Source organism: Pelobates fuscus, chromosome 4, assembly GCF_036172605.1.
Source record: "Pelobates fuscus isolate aPelFus1 chromosome 4, aPelFus1.pri, whole genome shotgun sequence".
NCBI classification, from domain to species: domain Eukaryota; kingdom Metazoa; phylum Chordata; class Amphibia; order Anura; family Pelobatidae; genus Pelobates; species Pelobates fuscus.
The window spans coordinates 249,321,724-249,347,876 of record NC_086320.1 but is presented as its reverse complement, the minus strand read 5'-3'; the positions used below and the strand labels follow the sequence as shown (position 1 = coordinate 249,347,876).

At 42.0% G+C, this 26,153-nt stretch overlaps 1 protein-coding gene across 1 annotated transcript in view; it reads right to left on the bottom strand.

Annotated features, from left to right (window-relative positions):
• Positions 1-12,404: 12,404 nt before the first annotated feature.
• The window catches only part of COBL (cordon-bleu WH2 repeat protein), a 761,158-nt gene continuing 747,409 nt past the window's right edge, over positions 12,405-26,153 (bottom strand). Inside the window, exon 10 of the mRNA XM_063452038.1 lies at positions 12,405-13,178. Within this exon, the coding sequence (XP_063308108.1) occupies positions 13,135-13,178 (44 nt within the window). The 3' untranslated portion in view covers positions 12,405-13,134. The remainder of the gene's footprint in view (positions 13,179-26,153) is intronic.

Sequence of the window (26,153 nt, the reverse complement as noted above, 5' to 3'; positions counted from 1 at the left end):
AACCAATATAACATCTCAACATTCACAAATATACATTTCTGACATTAAAAAACAAAACAAAAACAAATCAGTGACCAATATAGCCACCTTTCTTTGCAAGGACACTCAAAAGCCTGCCATCCATGGATTCTGTCAGTGTTTTGATCTGTTCACCATCAACATTGCGTGCAGAAGCAACCACGGCCTCCCAGACACTGTTCAGAGAGGTGTACTGTTTTCCCTCCTTGTAAATCTCACATTTGATGATGGACCACAGGTTCTCAATGGGGTTCAGATCAGGTGAACAAGGAGGCCATGTCATTAGATTTTTTTCTTTTATACCCTTTCTTGCCAGCCACGCTGTGGAGTACTTGGACGCGTGTGATGGAGCATTGTCCTGCATGAAAATCATGTTTTTCTTGAAGGATGCAGACTTCTTCCTGTACCACTGCTTGAAGAAGGTGTCTTCCAGAAACTGGCAGTAGGACTGGGAGTTGAGCTTGACTCCATCCTCAACCCGAAAAGGCCCCACAAGCTCATCTTTGATGATACCAGATGCCAGTACTCCACCTCCACCTTGCTGGCATCTGAGTCGGACTGGAGCTCTCTGCCCTTTACCAATCCAGCCACGGGTCCATCCATCTGGCCCATCAAGACTCACTATTCTCACTTCATCAGTCCATAAAACCTTAGAAAAATCAGTCTTGAGATATTTCTTGGCCCAGTCTTGACGTTTCAGCTTGTGTGTCTTGTTCAGTGGTGGTCGTCTTTCAGCCTTTCTTACCTTGGCCATGTCTCTGAATATTGCACACCTTGTGCTTTTGGGCACTCCAGTGATGTTGAAATATGGCCAAACTGGTGGCAAGTGGCATCTTGGCAGCTGCACGCTTGACTTTTTTCAGTTCATGGGCAGTTATTTTGCACCTTGGTGTTTCCACACGCTTCTTGCGACCCTGTTGACTATTTTGAATGAAACGCTTGATTGTTCGATGATCACGCTTCAGAAGCTTTGCAATTTTAAGAGTGCTGCATCCCTCTGCAAGATATCTCACTATTTTTGACTTTTCTGAGCCTGTCAAGTCCTTCTTTTGACCCATTTTGCCAAAGGAAAGGAAGTTGCCTAATAATTATGCACACCTGATATAGGGTGTTGATGTCATTAGACCACACCCCCTTCTCATTACAGAGATGCACATCACCTAATATGCTTAATTGGTAGTAGGCTTTCGAGCCTATACAGCTTGGAGTAAGACAACATGCATAAAGAGGATGATGTGGTCAAAATCAATTTGCCTAATAATTCTGCACTCCCTGTATATATATATATATATATATATATATATATATATATATATATATATATATATATATATATAGAAAAGCTTGTAATCCTTGCACACAGACTAAAGAAATATATGATATCCGGTTGCTTGTAATCCAGGGTGATTGCAGATATCCAAATATAAAGTATGACCAGCACTCACGGTTTAGTAGAGGGTTAAAATCTGTAGCTTTATTTAAACATGATTAAAAATAGCAGCTCGACGTTTCAGTCCTCTTCTGGGACTTTCATCAGGAACACTAGCCATATACACAACAGAAAAACATATATATAGGAAAGAAGTCATTAGGAAATTAGCTTACCCTAGATGAAAACACTTTCAGATGCCGCCCGCGTTCCAGGATGCCCAGTGCGCATGCGTGTTCCACCCCTCAACCACGTGATTGCGTGACGTTCATTGCCATGGGAACCGGAAACAAGTCCGGTTACCGCGGCAACCTGGTCGCGACGATAATGCTATGGGCAATTAGAAATAAGTGCCATAATAAAATATAAGTGCAGTGAAAGACACCTAAAACCAACAGATCAATATATACAAAAATAGTGCAGTAAGTCAACTATACTTATTACAAGGAACCACATAAAGATATGTGTCGATCATTGCTTCATTTAAATTTAAAGAAATAGGCAGCATATATAGTTTAAGCCATAAAGTGCAGGTAAGCTGTGCAAATTTTGATGTTAGTGAAAAAAGATGAGACCCATCAAGGGTTTAGTGCAGAAGTGCTATAATAAAAGTGCATGGTAGATTGGTGTGCAGGTGTTAATATTATATACTTAAAAAGATAATAGTATTCAAGAATAACATTCTAAAGTGCATGCAGTGAATTCATTGTATAGGGTTAGGGCAGCTTAGACATAGGAACAAGTAAGAGAGGCATAACTAAAACTAAAGGGTCCAATAATACCAAGGGTGTTAAAAATTAGATACCACAATATAAGCATTAAAAAACTAGATTAAAATCAACAATAATCAAAACATATGTTAGAAATGACTTATATGAATGAATGATATGAAATCATTTCATTCAGTCCTTTAGGGTCCAGAGTATAAATCCAGCATGTCTCTCGGTTCAAGAGAAGTTTGCCTCTATCACCCCCACGTTTTGGCAGTGGTATAATATCTATTTCCAAAAATTTAAGAGCTGAAAGCGGATGTTGAAGGGCAAGAAAGTGCTTGGCCACTGGTTGATCCGATGTACCATCACGGTAAGCGACCCGTATACTCGACCTATGACCCCTGATTCTTTCACAAATGGGTGTCTCGGTTTTACCGATGTAAGAGAGTCCACAGGGGCAAGACAGCTTATACACCACATATGGGGTCTTGCAAGTGATAGTGTACCGTGTCTGAAATTTTTTTTCTTATGTGGGTGTTGAAAGGTGCGGGAAGGTGTCATGTGCCCACACGTAACACAACCCAAACAGTGAATACTACCCCGACTTTGTGCTTCAGTGTTCTTATCTCCATAGCTTTTTATTGGGTATGTATGTACCAACAGATCCCTTAAGTTCTTATTTCTACGGTAGCAGATGGGGGGGGGGGTTCCTTAAACACTTTCGGGAGAGTGTCGTCACATGCCAGCATTTTCCAGTTGTCTTTAATGATTTTAGAAATCGCTGGAGATGCATCATGGAAGGTAACGGGGAAAACTAACCTTGGGGCTTCACTTTTGATTTTAGTGGAGCAGGCAGACTTTGCCTCTTCCTTTGCTCAAACTAAATCATTCCGTTGGTAGCCACGCTCAAGGAATTTCTCCATCATCTCTTCCAATTGTCTCTCCATTGTATTTTCATCCGAGTTGTTACGGATTACTCTCAGGAATTGAGCCTTGGGTAGTGATCTTTTCAGTGCTATAGGATGTGCGCTGGTATTGTGTAGGATAGTGTTATGATCCGTGGGTTTCTTGTAGAGGCGATAGGATAGTCCCTTCATTGATAGCCATCTCCAAATCCAAGAACTGGACAGAAGTAGAACTGATGTTAGACGTAAATCTTATATGGCTCTCCACTTGATTAAGAAACTGTAACATTTCCATGGCCTCCATGACACTGCCACACCAGAGCAATAACAGGTCATCGATATATCTGAAGTAACCTTGAATATATTGCCCAAATTTAGATAGAATCCAATGCTGTTCATACACAAACATGTATGCATTAGCATACATGGGGGCCATAGCCGCCCCCATGGATGTACCCGTGATTTGAAGGTACCATTGCTCCTCAAACCTGAAATAATTATTGTTGAGCACAAGAGATAGTAGTTCAAGGACAAACTCTATGGATGGTCCCTTATAGGTTGAAGATGCAGTGAGGACTGTTTTCATAGCTTCAATGCCCTGTATGTGCAGAATTACAGTATAAAGATTGCCTACATCCATGGTGATAAGGACTGTAGCGTCCTTCTTCAAATTCAGTTGTTTCAACTTGGCGATAAGGCTGGGCGTGTCCTTGATACATGTATCCAATTCATCTATAGGGGCCTGAAATAGTGAATCAAGCCACTTTGTGATGGGTTCCAACAATCCATCTATTGCCGAGACTATTGGCCTTCCAGGCGGTTGAGCAGGATCCTTGTGGATCTTCGGGAGAGTATATATGATGGGCGTACGTGGATGGTGTTTCAAAAGATATAGGCTGAGTTGTTCATCTATCAAGCCTGATTCAACACCCATCTTAAGGATAGTTTCAATCTTTTTCTTTATCCTATCCGTGGGGTCGCCACGTAATAGCTGGTAAACTGTATCATTCTGGAGTTGTTGTTTCAATTCTCCTGCATAGTGTGCATAGTCCATAATAACTATCCCTCCACCCTTATCAGCCGGCCGGATGATAATCGATGAATCATTGGCTAAATTTTTTATACATTATGCTTGTTGAGCAGTAATATTTTTAATTGACATCTATGTGTACCAATAATTTCCTGTGCAAGATGATTAACCGTGGAGAGATAAGTTTTGATTGATGCTTTGTTAGTGTATGGAAAGATTTTGTCTTTAAGCAAAGAGGCGTATCTTGATTTTTAATGGTAGGTGTAGATCTTTCAGGGTTGTTGAAAAACTCTCTGAGGTGCATCTGTCTCCCAAAGTTAAAAAGTTCTGTGTTCCATTTAAACTGATTGGGTGTTGGAGTAGGAACAAAGGAGAGGCCTCGGCTAAGTATTTCAATTTCCTGGGGACCGAGGGGTCCCTGGGATAAATTAAAGATTGGAGTTACCTCCGTAGTGGTGGTTTCTCCAGAGTTACTGGTCTTGTCCTTATGGCCCCGCCTCGTTCTCCTCCTCCTCCTCCTCGGCCGCGACTCCTCGTAGTTGTTCCAATTTCTGTGCCTTCTAAAACAGGACTAGAATCCTTTTGCGCCTCACTTTCAGATGCTGATTCACCTGATGTAATATCAATCGTTGGTACTTGGGGACATATAATTCTCTTGCGTTGGCGAATAGGTCTGCGTCTTCCATCACCTGTGAGCCATCTATAGACACGGTGATCTTGATAATCCTGACGTACATGTTCAAACTTCTGTTTTTTTAATTTAATTAATTCCTGCTTGTATGCAAGAAGTTCCTCTTGTAGTTTCATCTGAAGTTTGGTACCATCTGGTGATGCCAATAAAATAGCATGTTCTGTCTCTGCTTCAATAGTCTTCTTTTTAATATCATCCATATCCGTTCTAACATCCTGGATTATAATAAGCATCAAATCTAATGAAGCTTTATTGAGTACTGAGGTTCAGTCTTTGCAAACGTTTGCTTTGCCACGGCCAATCGTGGGGATGTTTAAAATTCTGAAGCCCCTAGGGATCAGTTTCGCGTTATAGCTAATATCAATTCAATAGACTCAAATATGCCAACTAAGCACAAAACTGTCGGTGCATAGGTGGAGTTGTACCCCAAACTCCTATTATCCAGAAAAGCTTGTAATCCTTGCACACAGACTAAAGAAATATATGATATCCGGGTGCTTGTAATCCAGGGTGATTGCAGATATCCAAATATAAAGTATGACCAGCACTCACGGTTTAGTAGAGGGTTAAGCATAGTTGACTTACTGCACTATTTTTGTATATATTGAACTGTTGGTTTTAGGTGTCTTTCACTGCACTTATATTTTATTATGGCACTTATTTCTAATTGCCCATAGCATTATCGTCGCGACCAGGTTGCCGCGGTAACCGGACTTGTTTCCGGTTCCCATGGCAATGAACGTCACGCAATCACGTGGTTGAGGGGTGGAACACGCATGCGCACTGGGCATCCTGGAACGCGGGCGGCATCTGAAAGTGTTTTCATCTGGGGTAAGCTAATTTCCTAATGACTTCTTTCCTATATATATGTTTTTCTGTTGTGTATATGGCTAGTGTTCCTGATGAAAGTCCCAGAAGAGGACAGAAACGTTGAGCTGCTATTTTTAATCATGTTTAAATAAATCTACAGATTTTAACCCTCTACTAAACCATGAGTGCTGGTCATACTTTATATTTGGATATCTGCAATCACCCTGGATTACAAGCACCCGGATATCATATATTTCTTTAGTCTGTGTGCAAGGATTACAAGCTTTTCTGGATAATAGGAGTTTGGGGTACTCCACCTATGCACCAACAATTTTGTGCTTATTTGGCATATTTGAGTCTATTGAATTGATATTGGAATTTACATTGGACTTTATATTGATTGGAGACACTTCATTTGGAATTTTTTTGCTTCCTGTATACCTTTGGTTTGTTCAATAGGGATACGATGGATGATTTTTTGTTACAAGCAGGGGCTTATGCTGAACAGGCAGATACTTTGCAATTTTCACATGATGAAGCACAGGCCATCCTCTGGGAACAAACAAGATTGGAATTACCCAACAACCTTTCAGCCAAAGATGTTTATTTTCATTTATTACGCCTGCACAAAAAACAGATAGATTTGGACCTTCACGGCCTCTTCCTGTCTGATTACTATAAGGCGAAAAAGATCCCTAGGGGCTTCAGAATTTTAAACATCCCCACGATTGGCCGTGGCAAAGCAAAAGTTTGCAAAGACTGGACCTCAGTACTCAATAAAGCTTCATTAGATTTGATGCTTATTATAATCCAGGATGTTAAAACGGATATGGATGATATTAAAAAGAAGATTATTGAAGCAGAGACAGAACATGCTATTTTATTGGCATCACCAGATGGTACCAAACTTCAGATGAAACTACAAGAGGAACTTCTTGCATACAAACAGGAATTAATTAAATTTAAAAAACAAAAGTTTGAACATGTACGTCGGGATTATCAAGATCACCGTGTCTATAGATGGCACACAGGTGATGGAAGACACAGAGCTATTCACCAACGCAAGAGAATTATACGTCCCCAAGTACCAACAATTGATATTACATCAGATGAATCGGAATCTGAAAGCGAGGCGCAAAAGGATTCTAGTCCTGTTTTAGAAGGCACAGAAATTGGAACAACTACGAGGAGTCGCGGCCGAGGAGGAGGAGGAGAACGAGGCGGGGCCATAAGGACAAGACCAGTAACTCGGGAGAAACCACCACTACGGAGGTAACTCCAATCTTTAATTTATCCCAGGGACCCCTTGGTCCCCAGGAAATTGAAATACTTAGCCGAGGTCTCTCCTTTGTTCCTACTCCAACACCCAATCAGTTTAAATGGAACACAGAACTTTTTAACTTTGGGAGACAGATGCGCCTCAGAGAGTTTTTCAACAACCCTGAAAGATCTACACCTACCATTAAAAATCAAGATACGCCTCTATGCTTCAAGACAAAATCTTTCTTTGATCCATACACTAACAAAGCATCAATCAAAACTTATCTCTCCACGGTTAATCATCTTGCACAGGAAATTATTGGTACACATAGATGTCAACATAAAAATATTACTGCTCAACAAGCAGAATGTATAAAAAATTTAGCCAATGATTCATCGATTATCATCCGGCCGGCTGATAAGGGTGGAGGGATAGTTATTATGGACTATGCACACTATGCAGGAGAATTGAAACAACAACTCCAGAATGATACAGTTTACCAGCTATTACGTGGCGACCCCACAGATAGGATAAAGAAAAAGATTGAAACTATCCTTAAGATGGGTGTTGAATCAGGCTTGATAGATGAACAACTCAGCCTATATCTTTTGAAACACCATCCACGTACGCCCATCATATATACTCTCCCGAAGATCCACAAGGATCCTGCTCAACCGCCTGGAAGGCCAATAGTCTCAGCAATAGATGGATTGTTGGAACCCATCGCAAAGTGGCTTGATTCACTATTTCAGGCCCCTATAGCTGAATTGGATACATGTATCAAGGACACGCCCAGCCTTATCACCAAGTTGAAACAACTGAATTTGAAGAAGGACGCTACAGTCCTTATAACCATGGATGTAGGCAGTCTTTATACTGTAATTCCGCACATACAGGGCATTGAAGCTATGAAAACAGTCCTCACTGCATCTTCAACCTATAAGGGACCATCCATAGAGTTTGTCCTTGAACTACTATCTCTTGTGCTCAACAATAATTATTTCAGGTTTGAGGAGCAATGGTACCTTCAAATCTCGGGTACATCCATGGGGGCGGCTATGGCCCCCGTGTATGCTAATGCATACATGTTTGTGTATGAACAGCATTGGATTCTATCTAAATTTGGGCAATATATTCAAGGTTACTTCAGATATATCGATGACCTGTTATTGCTCTGGAGTGGCAGTGTCATGGAGGCCATGGAAATGTTACAGTTTCTTAATCAAGTGGAGAGCCCTATAAGATTTACGTCTAACATCAGTTCTACTTCTGTCCAGTTCTTGGATTTGGAGATAGCTATCAATGAAGAGGGACTATCCTATCGCCTCTACAAGAAACCCACGGATCGTAACACTATCCTACACAATACCAGCTCACATCCTATAGCACTGAAATGATCACTACCCAAGGCTCAATTCCTGAGAGTGATCCGTAACAACTCGGATGAAAATACAATGGAGAGACAATTGGAAGAGATGATGGAGAAATTCCTTGAGCGTGGCTACCAACGGAATGATTTAGTTTGAGCAAAGGAAGAGGCAAAGTCTGCCTGCTCCACTAAAATCAAAAGTGAAGCCCCAAGGTTAGTTTTCCCCGTTACCTTCCATGATGCATCTCCAGCGATTTCTAAAATCATTAAAGACAACTGGAAAATGCTGGCATGTGACGACACTCTCCCGAAAGTGTTTAAGGAACCCCCCCTCATCTGCTACCGTAGAAATAAGAACTTAAGGGATCTGTTGGTACATACAGACCCAATAAAAAGCTATGGAGCTAAGCTAAGAACACTGAAGCACAAAGTCGGGGTAGTATTCGCTGTTTGGGATGTGTTACGTGTGGCACATGACACCTTCCCGCACCTTTCAACACCCACATAAGAAAAAAAAATTCAGATACGGTACACTATCACTTGCAAGACCCCATATGTGGTGTATAAGCTGTCTTGCCCCTGTGGACTCTCTTACATCGGTAAAACCGAGACACCCCTTTGTGAAAGAATCAGGGGTCATAGGTCGAGTATACGGGTCGCTTACCGTGATGGTACATCGGATCAACCAGTGGCCAAGCACTTTCTTGCCCTTCAACATCCGCTTTCAGCTCTTAAATTATTGGCAATAGATCATATACCACTGCCAAAATGTAGGGGTGATAGAGGCAAACTTCTCTTGAACCGAGAGACATTCTGGATTTATATTCTGGACACTATAGCCCCTGGAGGACTGAATGAAATGATTTCGTATCATTCATTAATATGTCATTTGTAACATATGTTTTGATTATTGTTGATTTTAATCTAGTTTTTTAATGCTTATATTGTGGTATCTAATTTTTAACATCCTTGGTATTATTGGACCCTTTACTTTTAGTTATGCCTCTCTTACTTGTTCCTATGTCTAAGCTGCCCTAACCCTATACAATGAATTCATTGCATGCACTTTAGAATGTTATTCTTGAATACTATTATCTTTTTAAGTATATAATATTAACACCTGCACACCAATCTACCATGCACTTTTATTATAGCACTTCTGCACTAAACCCTTGATGGGTCTCATCTTTTTTCACTAACATCAAAATTTGCACAGCTTATCTGCACTTTATGGCTTAAACTATATATGCTGCCTATTTCTTTAAATTTAAATGAAGCAATGATCGACACATATCTTTATGTGGTTCCTTGTAATAAGTATAGTTGACTTACTGCACTATTTTTGTATATATTGATCTGTTGGTTTTAGGTGTCTTTCACTGCACTTATATTTTATTATGGCACTTATTTCTAATTGCCCATAGCATTTTCATCGCAACCGGGTTGCCACGGTAACCGGACTTGTTTCCGGTTCCCATGGCAATGAACGTCACGCAATCACGTGGTTGAGGGGCGGAGCACGCACACGCATGCGCACTGGGCATCCTGGAACGCGGACGGCATCTGAAAGTGTTTTTATCTGGGGTAAGCTAATTTCCTAATGATTTCTTTCCTATATATATGTTTTTCTGTTGTGTATATGGCTAGTGTTCCCGATGCAAGTCCCAGAAGAGGACTGAAACGTCGAGCTGCTATTTTTAATCATGTTTAAATAAATCTACAGATTTTAACCCTCTACTAAACCGTGAGTGCTGGTCATACTTTGAGTAGCGCTATATATATTTGCCTCTGCGGGCCCTTTTGGCTTCATACTCACCTCCCGCTCCGGCATTCTCGCGACCGGCTGTAAAGCGTTGCCGCTCCTGTAAAGCGCCGCCACGGCAACGCTCCGTGGCTCGCAATGCATGCCGGGTTCGTTACAGAAGCGTTACAGAAGCGCCTCTACCCACAGGGCACCTGGGAGCTGTGCACCCCAGTACCAAAAATTACCTATAGAGGAGCAAAAATGTTTACAAATATTTTAGTAAAGAGCTATTTAAGTTCAAAAAAACCTAACCACTTTTTACATAACCTTACATGATTTTATGGATGTGGCCTATGCATCCCATGTAGAGAAACTAAAAACAAAAGAAGACGTCTAGAGGACATAGGAAACATCACTAAAAAACATATATTTAAACATAAAATTACCATCTGACGTGCCACTCCAAAGGAGTTATATACATACTGAAATGCAGGGCCGGCGCGTCCATAAGGTGGCACAGGCGGCCGCCTTAGGGCGCACCGGCTCTGGGGACGCAAGATTTCAGTGACTGGCAGGAGGGAAGCTCTCCCTCCTACCAGGCCACTTTCTGGACCATCGGCGCAGCGTGCGGTAGTGGAATAATCAGAGGCGGCGAGCAAGCTCTATTCTCCCCGCTCTGCTACCTCGCGATTATACCACTGCCCCCACTGGACCCCAGGGACAGATCCACGCCAGCTCTCCAGGTAGGGTGGACATTGTTTATTTATAAAAATAATAGTGAGTGTGTGTGGTGTTTGTGTTAATGAGTGTGTGTGTATATCTCAGAGTGATTGTATGAGTGTCTGTGCATGTGAGTGTGTCTGTCAGTGTATGAGTGTGTTTGTCAGTGTATGAGTGTGTGTCTGTCTGTGTGTGTTTGTGTGTTTGTCATTGAGTGTGTGTGACTGTCAGTGTGTATACACCACTGAGTGTAGTGTGGCAGAGCGGAGTTCGGTACAGGGGCTTCTTTTTCCTGTACCCAGCCAGACTGACAGGAGGTGCTCACTGAGAGAGCACTCCCTGTCAGTCCGGCCAGGTACAGAAAATGGAAGCTCCTGTAGGGGATCTGCTCCGCTTGGCAACGCCAGGAAGGGGAGTGTGACCACTAAGGGGGTAGGGGGTGCACCAAGGGACAGGAAGGGGAGGGGAGAGAAAAACCAAGGGACAGGGAAAAGAGGACGGGGATGGGAGAGGCACATAGGTGAAGATGTTATTTTTTTTTTGGGGGGGGGGGGGGGTGGCGGAAAAATGCATCTTCACCTATGTACCCAAATATCCTTGCACCTGCCTACTGAATGTAGTCAGAACTATTTAGACCATGAAAGGTCAGAATTTCTGAACACGTCAGGAATATAAAAAATGGGATAGAAATATGTCTCCCTACATTTTAAATTAATGCATAATCAAAACCCAGGAGGCCTGAAGAAAGACTTGAGGGGAGGTGATTTTATGAAAAAAATGAGATTTATATTAAATTTTAAAACATTAATTCCGTATGGTTTAAACTACGTGGAGTTCTGATAAATATTATAGGAGTTATTATGTTTTAAAAATATTGTTTAATGTTCTGTACTTGGAGACAATCTAATTAAATAATTGTTCTTACGCAGTTACCTTCCCAGTATAGAAAAGGATCATGGGAAATGTAACTTTGTTTCCAGTCTTCCACAAGGGCTTTCAGAGCTCCATTGTAGTGGAGTTACATAAATGAGTGGGTAGTTTTTTCAATTTTTTGACTCACCATACTTTTACTAAACTATGTTAATCTAGTATATATCATAGAGTAGTAGTTATGTCTATCTGGTTTCTGGTTCTGAACATGTGGATATATGTCTTTATATACTATAAATCATCTCCAGTTCATCAAGGATTACAGTAAATTGTAACTGTTCTACAGTGCAAACCACATAAATAATTACAGTATGAGTCAGAGCATGATACTCTAAAGGCAAGCTGAACTGTGGCATACACTGAAGCTGACAGTAACACAAAGGAAAGTTTGCAGCAGTTCTGACACGCAATAATCCTAGCACTGCACATGTCCACATTTAATAGTACATTGCCTTGAAAATTAAAAGATAGCATTCTTCATATAAACTTGAAAGAAATCACATTTGTAGCAATAGTTTTATTGATTTTTTTTAAGGGGTGGTGAGGAGGGATTTACAAGAAACCTATTATAGACTAAACAATTTGTTGGCATTCTTAAGTACAGTACTGTTTACCTGAAGGAAAACATCCAATCAAATAAAACTTTAAAGGGACACAACAGTCACCAAAACTAAATGAGTTTATTGAAGCAGTTTTGCCCCTACAGTCTCACTGCTTAATTCTTTGCCGTTTAGGAGTTAAATCACTTTGTCACACCTTCCTGCATGTGACTTACACAACCTTCCTAAAGACTTAATGCAAAGAGACATCTAATGTTTACACTTCCTTTATTGCACAGTATGTTTAATTTATAATATCTTATCCCCTCTCTGTTAATAGCTTTGCTAGACCCCCCAGGAACCTACTGTATGTAATTAAAGTTCAATTTACAGAGCAGAAGATAAAAACTTTCAAAGTAAGTTACATCTGATTGAAAATGAAACCATTTTGTTTTTATGCAAGCTGTATCTTTCACAGGAAGAGGATGTATGGTTAGAGCTGCATAAACAGAAACAAAAGTGATTTAACTCCTAAATGGCAGTGAATTAAGCAATGAAACTTCAGAGGTATGATCTATACACACAAAATGCTTCATTAAGCTAAAGTTGTTTTGGTGACTATATGGTCCCTTTAGGTACCAAATGTGTCATCACTGCATTTACCAACCTCTAGCAATGAAATAGTAAAAAATCAAACCAATAGGAATAGTACAATGTAGACACCAGACAGCATCTAGCAAGTGTTACAAAAATACTTTTGCATTTTTTCAGTTCTCTAAATGTCTTTGATTCTTTGTGCAAAGCTAGAAATTTAGATGTTTTATGCTATATAATACAAGAAACATTCATGAAAGGAGAATTCAGAGTGTAAATAATTCCAGAAGAGATAGTGTAGTCCCACAGCCGGGATGAAACTGGAACAGAAGATGAATGGATACCAGGTGAATTGTGAGAAATGTAGAAAGCCATGTCTGTTCAGCTTTGCTTAGTATGTGAAGGGAATGATGCACAGCAATACACTGCAGAGAACATAGAAAGGGAAAAGAAAAAATATATCAAGAATGCAGAAAGAATAAGCTTAACTGGAAGGGTCAAATCAGGCCAGCATTACCACCCTGTCCTCAGGAAAACAAGCAAATGCAATGCAATCACAAATATGAAAATCTGACAGCAAACCACAAAGGGTTAGATGGGTTTTAGAATTTTAAGTCAATGCATTCCAAAGAATACAATAGTGTGAGTAACAGGAACAGAAACAAATGATTCAACCTTACAAAGGCACCTAGGAGAGGAAGAAACAGTCTGGAGTGAGAAAACATGAAGATGTTGTCTTGATCCCCTCCCAAGTTCACATAGCAGAAACTAAAATATTTAGAATATATAAATGAGCGTCATGGGAAGTTATGACCTGTGACTTTCAAGTAGGGACAGTGGTACTTTTTCTTCCAGTTTTTTACTAACCACAGGAACAGTATGTTTTAGTCTAAGCTATCTAAGATAAAATATGTTGAAAGGCTAACCATAAAAAAAAAACAGTGATTATTAAATGACGACAGATAAAATAATTAGTTTAGTATGTTGTGCAAAGGTCTGTGTTTAAGCTGGTCGCTTTAATACATACCAATAAAATGTCTGTGTGTTAGTATTTACAGGAAAATATCCCGGAATCGAGAAAGAACAGTAAATTGGCTCATACAAGCTTGATGTTGAACCGTTTAAGACAATTTTTTTTACTCAAAAGGGAATAAAGCCTCAGTGATGCTAGCTTCCAAATTGAGACATAAGATGGCTCAATCTAGGATTAAACGTCTTGTAATTGATATCGGTGAAAAAATAGTACATCCAACCAAAATTCGCTATTTATTCGTAGAGTACTATAGGTACCTTTACAATCTTAATTCAGATCCAAACATCACTCAACCTAATTTGGACACAATTAGATGTTTTTTTTTAATAAAATTCAGCTACTAAAAATTTCCCAAGATAAATTGAAGAATCTAAAGTTAGATATAACCCAGGATGAGGTGTTGGAGGCAATTAAAAATACTCCTACTGGTAAGGCACCGGGACTGGATGGTTTTACCATGCATTATTATAGGACTTTTTTACCTATTTTGTCCCCACAGTTGACTGGGCGATTTAATTTATATTGGAATAAAGGTTGGATGCCCGGTGAAGTACTTTGCTCTCAGATTGCCATGGATGGCACTAGGAGGTTTATCAATATTATTCATAAAATTAGAACAGATTGTCCGTCTTCTGTCCTTCTTACATTGGACGCGGAGAAGACGTTCGATAGAATATACTTGAAAGAGGTTTCGTTCAAATTTGGTTTGACGACTCCACTAGTAAATGCAATATTTGCTCTGTATCATCATCCTACAGCTAGAGTGTCGGCCATGGATTTCATCTCAGAAAGTTTTTCACTTACTAACGGTACAAGAGAGGGTTATGCCCTTTCCCCTTTATTATTTTTTTGTGCGATGGGACCCCTGGCAGAAATATTAGGAATGACCCGAAGAGGTATTAGCATTGGCCTTAGAGAATAAGTGCTATGAGATGCACCTTTAGATTGCCATCAAACACAACAGAATCATTAACTTCCCACTGGAACATATGGGAGGATAATGTCAAATGAAAATACTCTTTAGGATGAAAATTGTGCTGGATTGTAGTTTATGTGCCTCTCCTTTTACTCTTGTTCTGTTTGCATATCCAACTGTTTGTACACTATTTATCGCCAGTACATGTAAAGTGTTTTTACACCTTGACACTATGCAGTGTTTTTCAAAAAGCATATGCTATCATTTTTATAATGGATGGATAATGTTTCCCCTGTTTCTTTTTGTTTGTTTTATGTATATGTATTATTTTTCCATATATTTCATTGTTTTACAATGATTATTATTGTTAAAAATGAATACCTTTCAATAAAAATATTTGACAAGAGATTGGAGTGGTAATCCTTCTACATAGTATGAATGATTACTGATCAGAGCTGTATTAATACAACATAAGCATTATTTCTCATGTTAAATGTAATGCTTGACCTAGATACATTATATACAATTGTCTTAACATTTTATGTACAATCAATGGTTACGTATTGATCTATACATGTTTATCAATGTGTAATAAATAAATAAATTAATTAATAAAACTATTACATTTATTGGCACCGTACAATTAAACAGTAATTATAATTGTTGTGGAACGCTGGTCTCTCACAGACTATTTCCGCTGGTAGTCCAGGTGTGGCTCAGGAACAAGTATTGAAAGAAAAATCCACAGCAATAGAATAATCCAACAGCGTAGCAAGCACAATCAGCAATACCATCCAATAATATCCCATCACCTTTCCCAATAACTGGACGACATACGGTATTAGGATCAGAACTGAACTAACTTTTAATCACACAACCCCTGCTTTTATGCAATGCTCCCGTGCAAAGGAGCCACCCACAATAATTAGTACATTAACCAATAAAGTACAAGGTACAACCCACACATCTCCTCCCCTCGGATTATCTGTTAACATAATTAAAATGTACATATTTTTCCCCAAGTTCTGGATGTACCCCAAATACATCTGGGTGAATAACATATTCAAAAATTACCCAGATCGGACCAGGGGTTCGGGAGTTATGGGGGTTTAAAGTTCTGACCGACGGCACAGGCAACAGTAGCCGGAAATAGTTCCATAAGTTTTGGCCTTGCGGTCGGTCTCCGTTCGCGGAATAAAAGTCACTAAATGTTTGTCATCCATGGCCATATTGGTGTTCGTGTGAATCCCCATGTTTGCATTAATCATTTTACCGAACGGCGGCTCGTTCGGTAGTTTCGGCACAAATTTATGGAAGTCTGGAGGTCTCAGCTGTGTTTGCCTAGTCGAGTGTCTGATTTTAGTTCCAGACGCTCGATGGCAAAACACCACTGTTCGGGAGACTAAGATGGCCGCCGTCACATGTAAAACTCCCGAAATGGCGGCCACCCAGAGCGTTCGTAAGTTTCCACTTAAGAGGTAATAAAACGAATTGGGGGGTTGATTTGAAGACACACTTTGTATCAGGGTGGTCTGGTGTTCGGTAGATTTAGTTTGTACGAGAATGCAATGGGTCAATATAGTTTTATGGGGACAATCAAACAAATGCTTCGTACACTGAAGATATTTATAGCAGCAAAGTACCAAAAGCATTTTAAAACACCCAGCTAGCCCTGATCCATGCAGTGTAGGGGAAACTCCACGTATTAAAGTTCTGATCATCTGCACAGTGGTCCTATGCCCAAAACAGTTCCAGGGCATTTGGTACTTTGGTCTGTCAACTTTCTGGAGCTCCTGCATCCGCAATACTGGATGCTCTGCCTGGCTCTTAGGAAGCTTTTGTGCTCATTAGTCTCAGGCACTTTCCCTCCAAAAAGCGCTCTCCTGGCATGTTGCAAAGTCGTTCAAAATCCGCAGGGTCACCTCATGCTTAAAATAGTTCCATAATATTCACGGCTAAGTCCCTCTGAGGTGACCGGAATACCCACAAAGTCCTCATGCCGAATTTAGTTCCATGAGCTAGTGTTTGGTAACATTCGAATGAAGGGAAAGTGCTGAACCAGGGGCACCCAGGGAAAGTTGCTAATGGTGGCTGGTGAGGTTTAACTACTAAACAGGGTCTTTGGATATGGGCAGGAGGCTAGCTAGCAGGCTCCCCCAGGAGCTCGTGGCATAGGCATGATTGCCACAGGGGCTGTCATGGGGATAGAAGCTGCTGTTGGGTTAAAAGGGCTTTAGTAGAGGCGTTAAGGTATATGGGCTGCAAATGGGGGGGGGGGGAGAAGAAAAAAACTCTAGTTTATTCCACCTGCCCTGAAGCACACACCCAGCTGTCATGGTCCATATTGGTACCAATGACAAAGTCAAAGGAAATTGGAAGGTCCTAAAGAATGAGTTCAGAGAACTGGGAAGTAAGCTAAAGAAAAGGACCTCCAAGGTAGCATTTACAGAAATATTACCTGTGCCGCGCGCTACAGTATTAAGGCAAGAATAGAGAGGTCAATGCATGGTTGAAGTCATGGTGCAGGTCTTTAGAGCACTGGGTCGATTCTGCAATTGGGTACAACCTGTATAGCTAATGGATTGCACCTAAACGGAAGAGGGTCTGCTGTGCTGGGGGAGTGCTAGAAGGTTGGAGAAGATTTTAAACTAGTGGTAGGGGGAGGGATATAGAAATCTGCAAAATGGAGATGGGACAGAAAGGAGATGGGCTTTAGCTCAACAGCTGGGGGGAGATGGGGGGAGGGGCAAGACTAGAACAGGGGAGGTATACAACAGTAATAAAAATTTGCACAAAGTGACTAATGATAATATTAAACAAAATGGGGGAACTAGAGGCAATAGCATACACTAAACAAAATGACATAATAGGCGTAACAGAAATATGGTGGGGTGAGACACATGAATGGGCAGTTAACTTAACTGGGTACATGTTATTTAGGAAGGATAGGAAAACAAGAAGGGTGGTGGGGTATGTTTGTATGTCAACCATGAGTTAAAGTAAAATCTTAGGCATGTGGAGTGTGACAAGGAAAATGTGGTAGCTTTATGGGAAGATATCTGCTTGCAGAAAAAGAAGGGAAATCAATTATAGGTTGGGATATGTTATAAACCAACTAATGTAGATATTAATGAGGAAGAACAGCTGTTAGACAAAATTGGGAAAGGTGCACATCTGGGTAACACCTTAATTATTGGAGATTTTAATTACCCGGTTATAAATTGGGATAGAGAAACTAGTACTTCAGCAAGGGGAATCAGGTTTTTGAATGTGTTAAATGACACCTTCATGTCACAACTGGTACGTGCACCAACTATAATGGATGCTTGTCTGGATCTGGTTATAACAAATGATGTTGATCTGTTGATCAACATTCAAGTAGGGGAGTATTGCGGAGCCCTAGTCCTAGCAGGGACTCTCCTCCGATGGTTACACCAAAGTACAGTCAGGAACCAGTAAAATAATTCAAGGATCTCCTACCTCCTTCGCAGCAAATGGACTAGACACAGCTCTGGGGTTGCAATTGAAATTTCTTGTCACCAAGACAAGCAACAAGAAAGAGGTCACCCTCATTGACGAAATCATGGCAGAATACCGAACGGACTGCCCTTAGGTTCAGCCCGGGGAATGATGGATTTTAAAAGGGAACTACAATTTTGCCTATCCTTCTATAGAAGGATATCCATCTGCGGATATTATTGCCTGAATCATGTCGGAGGTTCAGGAGTTCGTGCTGAAATGGAAGGAACAACAAACTCCCGAAAGAACACAGGCAATAACAGCGATACCAGAGGCTAAGCCCAAAATACTGTATGGTGTGTTTAAAAACTTTGTAGAGGCATAGGAAGATATCGATGCCTTCCTCCAAGATTTTGAGAGACAATGTGCCCCTGGGGTAGCGGAAGCCTGCCGCACAGTCCCCGACAAGTAAATAAGGAACTAAGGGCTAGTAAAAGCAGTGGTACTTTCCAGGTATGCCATTATGCCAGAGGCAAACCACAGGCAATTTAGAGACCTAAAGAAGATGGAAAAAGACTCTCATGCCGAATGGGCCTGCGATTACACCCGGCCGCTCTGGGGTGGATACAAGACCACAAAGTCAGCACAATGGAGGAATCATTAAAATTAGAGCTGCTGGAGCTATTTTTTAATGGGCTGGCTCCAAACATCCAGGAGTGGGTGAGAGATCGCAACTCCATTACCATCATGGAGGCGAACTGATGAATATTTGGATGCCTGCCGACATCAACAACCGGTCCAACCCAGACCTTTTCCGTAGGTACCCGGCAATAACTTCACTAAAGCGTGAGTGCAAGGACTGCCTATATTTTGTTATATATATATATATATATATATATATATATATATATATATATACCATATATACTCGAGTATAAGTCGACCCGAATATAAGTCGAGGCCCCTAATTTTACCCCCAAAAACTGGGAAAACTTATTGACTCGAGTATAAGCCTAGGGTGGGAAATGCAGCAGCTACAGGTAAATTTCTAAATAAAATTAGATCCCCCAAAAATTATTATAACGGAGCTCCCCGTACTCCGACCGAGTACCCTCCGTTGATGGACGCTTCCTAGCTTGTGCCGAGGACCACAAGCACCGCACCGGACACCACAACTATCGCAGACTCCGCAACCACAACCTCCAGCATCCAGGACTGTGTGGGGAAGACCTCTCCTCCAAGGAGAGTGTAACAGGAACAGCTCGTAAAAGAGCTAAGTGATTCAAGCTCAGGGGAATATGCAGAGCAAAGCAATCCCCAGTGTGATTATAACAGCTCCCTCCAATAACGAGACAAGGCTACGTTTTGAGGGATCAAGAAAAACTGTCGAAAACTTTATTTTACTTGGGACTAGCCCATATGGTCATAACATAAACATTGCTGTGAAAACTCAATAAAATTACAAACAGTCAAATCAAAGCAGGCAACATACAGTGACTTATTATAACATTAGAAAAGCTACAATTTCTGGGGAAATTGTGTGAAGTGTTCTTGCCTCCACCAGTAGTCTACAACTGGAGTGGGCGGAGTAACTGTTATTATTTATTTATATAGTACATTTAATTGCAACGTTGTTGCCCAAAGTGCTTCACAGTTACATTAAAACATACAGTTATAAAAACATTATCAGGTGCAAAAGGCCCTGTCTATGACATCACTTGCTGCTGCAGCCTGGCACAGGTCAGAGTATTTTGGCGGTTGCCATCTTCAAACGGTCGTATTTTAAAAACTATACATTCTACAGCGAAGAGCTTTATATTGTGAGAATCACAAGACCCAGACCTACATTTTGATGCATAGTATGTCTCTGAGATATTAACAATAAAGGCACAGTCGCAGTTTAGAAATTGCCCTTCAAATGTGAGCTTTGCAGAGTGGAGTTTCAATGAATGTCAATGGACTGCGTGAGTTGCAAACAAATGGTCATATTGTGAAAACTATGAGGACTATGGCTTAGCTGTGGACATTTTTAGTGGCAGCAGGGATAGCTGAACGTTTTGATATAAGATTTGTGTAGGTGGGCCTGAAAATGAGGGAGTGGTGGCAGTTTAGAAATCATGTCCTGATTTTTCAGCTTTTGCCAGCTCCCACTCTAGCTTTGCCATTCATTCCTATGGGACACATTTCGCCACAAGAACGACGATATTCCGAGAACCATTCGCCGAAACGTTCCACAAAGTAATAGCAATCCGATCGGGAACAATCTGCACGTTTTGGTATATTTTTGTCTATGTAGTGTAAAAACTGTGGAAGGAGTTAGGGTGGCAAATTTGGCTATAATAAGAATAAGAATATATATGTGAGATAACATTAAGTGGTCTTGCTATGCAAGAACACTTAACTAGAAAAGCTCAAATTTTGGGGGAAATTGTGTGAAGTGTACTTGCATCCATCAGTAGTCTACAACTAGTGTGGGTGGAGTAACTGTTAGTATTTATTTATATAGCACATTTAATTGCAACGTTGTTGCCCAAAGTGCTTCACAGTTACATTAAAACATACAGTTATAAAAACATTAGCAGGTGCAAAAGGCCCTGTCTATGACATCACTTGCTGCTGCAGCCTTGCACAGGTCAGAGTATTTTTGCGGTTGCCATCTTCAAATGGTCGTATTTTAAAAACTATAAATCCTACAGTGAAGAGCTTTATATTGTGAGAATCACAAGACCCAGACCTACATTTTGATGCATAGTATGTCTCTGCAATATTAACAATGAAGGCACAGTCGCAGTTTAGAAATTGCCCTTCAAATGTGAGCTTTGCAGAGTGGAGTTTCAATGAATGTCAATGGATGGCGTGAGTTGCAAACAAATGGTCATATTGTGAAAACTATGAGGACTATGGCTTAGCTGTGGACATTTTTAGTGGCAGCAGGGATAGCTGAACGTTTTGATATAAGATTTGTGTAGGTGGGCCTGAAAATGAGGGAGTGGTGGCAGTTTAGAAATCATGTCCTGATTTTTCAGCTTTTGCCAGCTCCCACTCTAGCTTTGAACATTTTGCCATTCATTCCTATGGGACAAATTTCGCCACAAGAACGACGATATTCCGTGAACATAATGTGAGATAACATTAAGTGGTCTTGCTATGCAAGAACACATAATAATAATAATAATAATATATATGTGAGTTAACATTAAGTGGTCTTGCTATGCAAGAACACTTAATAATATATATGTGAGATAACATTAAGTGGTCTTGCTATGCAAGAACACTTAATAATAATAATATATATGTGAGATAACATTAAGTGGTCTTGCTATGCATGAACACTTAAATATATATGTGAGATAACATTAAGTGGTCTTGCTATGAAAGAACACTTAATAATATATATGTGAGATAACATTAAGTGGTCTTGCTATGCAAGAACACTTAATAATTACATATTTATAAAAGGGTTCTGAAGACCATAATTAACACAAAATGTCTCTCCTGCATGCAGAATTAGCGATATGCAAATCTACCCAAATATGCAAATTAACAGTCTTGCTATTCAGGTAGTGCATATTACTGTTGCTACCAACAGAGGGCACTACACAAGCTCCATAGCCAAATCCATCTAGTTGGTAGCAATCCTCAACAGTACAGGAGAGCAGGCAATACATTTCACAGTACACACACACTCTATAAACAATTACATTACACACACCCTGCACCTATAATGGTACAGGGTGACTAAAACATAAGAGAAATAAAGCAACTTACATAAATAGTCTGTCTGAAGGTAGAATAGGGGCTTTAAAGCCAAATACATCAAAGAGTCATAGTCACAGGGGAGGAGGCTGGCAAGCAGGCCTCTCCAGGACCAAGTGGTGAAGGGCACTTCGTCGTATATCTCCCCTTTGGGGGGGAGACTAACCAGGCACCTGACTTTCTGTCGGTTAAGTTAGTCGATTCACCCACCGACCATAAGCAAGTGCCAGAGTAGCCCACCCACAACAAAGAGTTATCAGAGCAGCCCGCCCACAGCAAACAGTGACTGCACCTGGGTATTCCTCTGGGGTGATGGGGCAACACGCTGTGGGGACTTGAGGGGCAGAGGCCAGCGGCACTCTGCCCTGATGCCAGCGCTTGTGCTGGGATGAGGGGGGTGCAGGCCAGTCCCGTAATAAGGGGGTCGGTAGGGCAGAGGCCAGCGGCGCTCTGCCCTGATGCCAGCTCTTCCGCTGGTATAGCCTGCAGGACATCATGCTCTGGACAAGGGACAAAGGGAGGGCAGAGGCCAACTGCACTCTGCCCAGATGCCAGCTCTTCTGCTGGGGTGCTTGGGACATAGTCCGGCTCAGTAGCCAGGGGAACGTGGGGGTCAGTGGGGTTAACATCTCCTCTGTTAACCCTGGGGCCAAGTTAGGAGTTAGCTGGGAAGGGGAGAATTGGCTTACCTTCTCCTCCTGATACTCCTGATGGTAGCTGGGGATCTGGATAGGCTGTCCAGCATCCTTGTGGGTCAGGCACAGAGACCACGGTCCCATCTGCGCCGTCTGGAAAATTGGTGTCTCCCCTTGGTAGGGTAAGCTGCCACTGGGGAGAGATGGGGCTGTGCTCCTCTCCCTGAAACACATGCTGCCGCTGGAGAGGGAGACCGACCGTAACATTGTCCTGCTGCTGGGGAGAGAGACCAACTTTCTCTGCTCCCTGTAGGACACACTGCTGCTGGGGTGAAGGACGACACCTTCCGCCCCCTGGAACTCGCCCTGCCGCTGGGGAGGAAGGACGACACCTTCGGCTCCCAGTAACTCGCACAGCCGCTGGGGAGGAAGGACGACACCTTCGGCTCCCTGGGACTCCCAGTGCCCTGGCGGTACCTCCAAGGTATACTGGGACTGACTGGAGCTGAGTAGGTACTGGTAATCCTGCTCCAGTTCCCATTCCTGGATGGCCAATTCAAACAGGTGTCAGGGTTTCTTTGCTGTTTTAAACAGCAATCCTTTCTGTTTCAGTGACTGAGTTTGCAGCTTTAATTACTATCAGCTCCTTCAGTATGTTGCCACGGTTACTCACCTGAGAGTAGTAATCAACCCTGCTGCTAATCAGTTCAGCCTATTTAAGCAGCAAATCCCAGAACCTCCTTGCCCTTGCGTGGTTTCCTGTTCCCCAGAAGTCTCCTTGTTCCTGTGTTTCCTGTTTGTTCCTGGTTCCTGACTCCGGCCTTGTTCCTGACTCCGCTGCTCTCCGTGCTTCTGATTCTGGCTTGTCTGACTACCCGCTCTGGTGACTGACCCCTGCTTGATTCCTGGACTTTGCTTTTGGTTATTTATTTGTTATTTATTAATAAAGGTGTTTTTGCATCTAGTTCTGTCTCTGTCTGGTTCCTGGTCCCTGACATTACGCAAGGGCCATGAATATAGATGGTACAGGCAACACACCTATACCTAATCTATTTACCCGGTGGGACCAGCAGAACCACCATTTGGACCAGTATGCCCATCTGGATCCAGCACCCGGTCAGCCTGCGATTGCGGCTGCCTCTGCCTCACTTCCTGTTCTAGCACCGGTTGTAGCCTCCAAACCTGTTGCGGCTAGAGGAATGACTGGGTCTGTTCCGCTCCCTCAGTATTATTGGGGCAACCCAGCTCAGTGCAAAGAATTTATAAATCAGGTTAAAGGATACCTTGAAATGCTGCCCAAGGCATTTCCTACAGACAGCAACAAAGTCCACTTCATGATTTCTTTGCTGTCTGAAAAAGCCCTAGCTTGGGCAAAACCTCTCTGGGAGGCAGAGAGGCCTATCATTTACAATTACCCTGAATTTGTTGCGTCCTTTAAAAGGGTTTTGGATATTCCAGCTCGCTCCACCCCTACTGCCGAACAACTCCTGTCTAATGCTCAGGGCACAAAAACTATTGTTGAGTATGCCAGTGAATTCCGTACCATGGCAGCAGAGGGAGGCTGGAACAACGAGACTCTCGTGGCTGCCTTTGCACAGGGGCTCTCCGATGAGATTAAAAATTAGATTGCAGCCAGAGAATTAGATCTCGAGGAACTGATATCATTTGTCACCCTCATTGACATCAGACTCCGAGAGAGATCCTCATCCAGGGAGCGCCTGCGGAGACCTCCTGTATATTTGGCACCGAGCTTTTCTTGCCCACCCAATCCTCCCTCACCTCCCATGCCTCCTGGTCCTGAGTCCTCTGTCAGTGTGGAGCCAAGGCGGTTAGGCTTCTCACGCCTCTCTGTTGAGGAGAGAGCCTTTAGGAAAAGTTTTGTTAAAGTTTTGCTTATTTTGCCTTTAGGAAAAGTTTTGTTAAAGTTTTGTTTAAAAAAAGTTTTTTTAAAGTTTTGCCCGATTCATCCGGCAAAGGGCCCGCACCCAAGATACTGTCAGGGGCAGATCTTAGGTGGTCTTTATGCAGACCCAGAGATATATGAGGACAAACCCTTGGTGCCTATTATCCTCTCCTGGCCTGATTCATCCATTAAAACCAGGGCATTGCTTGATTCTGGGGCCACAGGCTTGTTTATAGATTGTGCATTTGCATCGAAGCACTCTATACCCTTACAGCCTCGCAACTCTCCACTAGCTTTCGAAGCCATCGATGGCAGACCAATATAGCCAACTCTAGTGACCCAGGAAACCGTGCCCATATCTCTGGCTGTAGGGGCTCTACATCATGAGACGATCCAATTCCAAGTCATTTCCTCTCCATATTACCAGGTTGTTTTGGGATACCCTTGGTTACAGAAGCATAACGCCACAATTGATTGGCGCAAAGCGGAGATATTATCTTGGTCCCAGCAATGCACATTTTCCTGTCTCCAGAAACCGGTCAAAGTTTTGGGCACATGTTCTGCCTCTTCCTTACCCGCTGAGTACCTAGAATTCCAAGATGTATTTGACAAAGGTCAAGCCAGCGTTCTGCCGCCACACCGTCCGTATGACTGTGGTATCGAACTCCAACCTGGTGCCATTCCTCCCCGTGGCCGGATATAACCGCTGTCTGTAGCAGAGAATCAAGCCATGGAGGAGTATGTTACCGATGCATTGTCTAAGGGATTCATTCGGAAGTCAACTTCTCCTGCCGGGGCCGGCTTTTTCTTTGTGAAAAAGAAAAATGGCAAGTTGAAACCCTGTATCAACTATACGGGTCTCAATCGCATTACTATTAAGAATGCCTACCCCATTCCGTTGATCACGGAGCTATTTGACCACCTCAAGGGAGCAACGGTCTTCACTAAACTTGATCTGAGAGGGGCATATAATCTTGTACGGATAAAAGAGGACCACGGATGGAAAACCGCATTTAACACCTGGAGCGGGCATTACGAATACCTAGTAATGCCCTTTGGTCTTTGCAATGCTCCGGCGGTTTTCCAGGAATTTATAAATGACGTCCTGCGAGATATGCTGCAGCAATGTGTGGTGGTTTATCTTGACGATATTCTTATCCATTCCACATCTCTCGAGAACCATCACGCAGTCGTTTCTCGTGTTCTACAGAGACTTAGAGAAAATAATCTGTTCTGTAAATTGGAGAAATGTGAGTTTAACTGCAAACATGTCACATTCTTGGGCTATGTTATCTCAGACGCTGGATTCTCTATGGATCCAAAGAAACTTTCGGCTGTACTAAAATGGCCTCGACCTACGGGTCTTCGCTCTATACAGCGTTTTCTGGGCTTCGACAATTATTATCGGAAGTTCATACGCAACTTTTCTTCCTTGGTTAAACCTCTCATGGATAGGACCAGGAGAGATGCTGATCCACAGCATTGGTCACAGGAAGCCATTACTGCCTTTGAGTCTCTCAAAGTCGCCTTTGCTGCTGCTCCTATACTGGCACACCCTAACCCTGCCTTGCCATTCATTCTTGAAGTCGATGCATCTGAGACAGGAGTAGGCGCCCTCCTGTCTCAACGTCCTAACCCAGAGAGCTCCAGGCATCAGTGCGGGTATTTCTCGAGGAAATTGAACCCGGCGGAATGCAA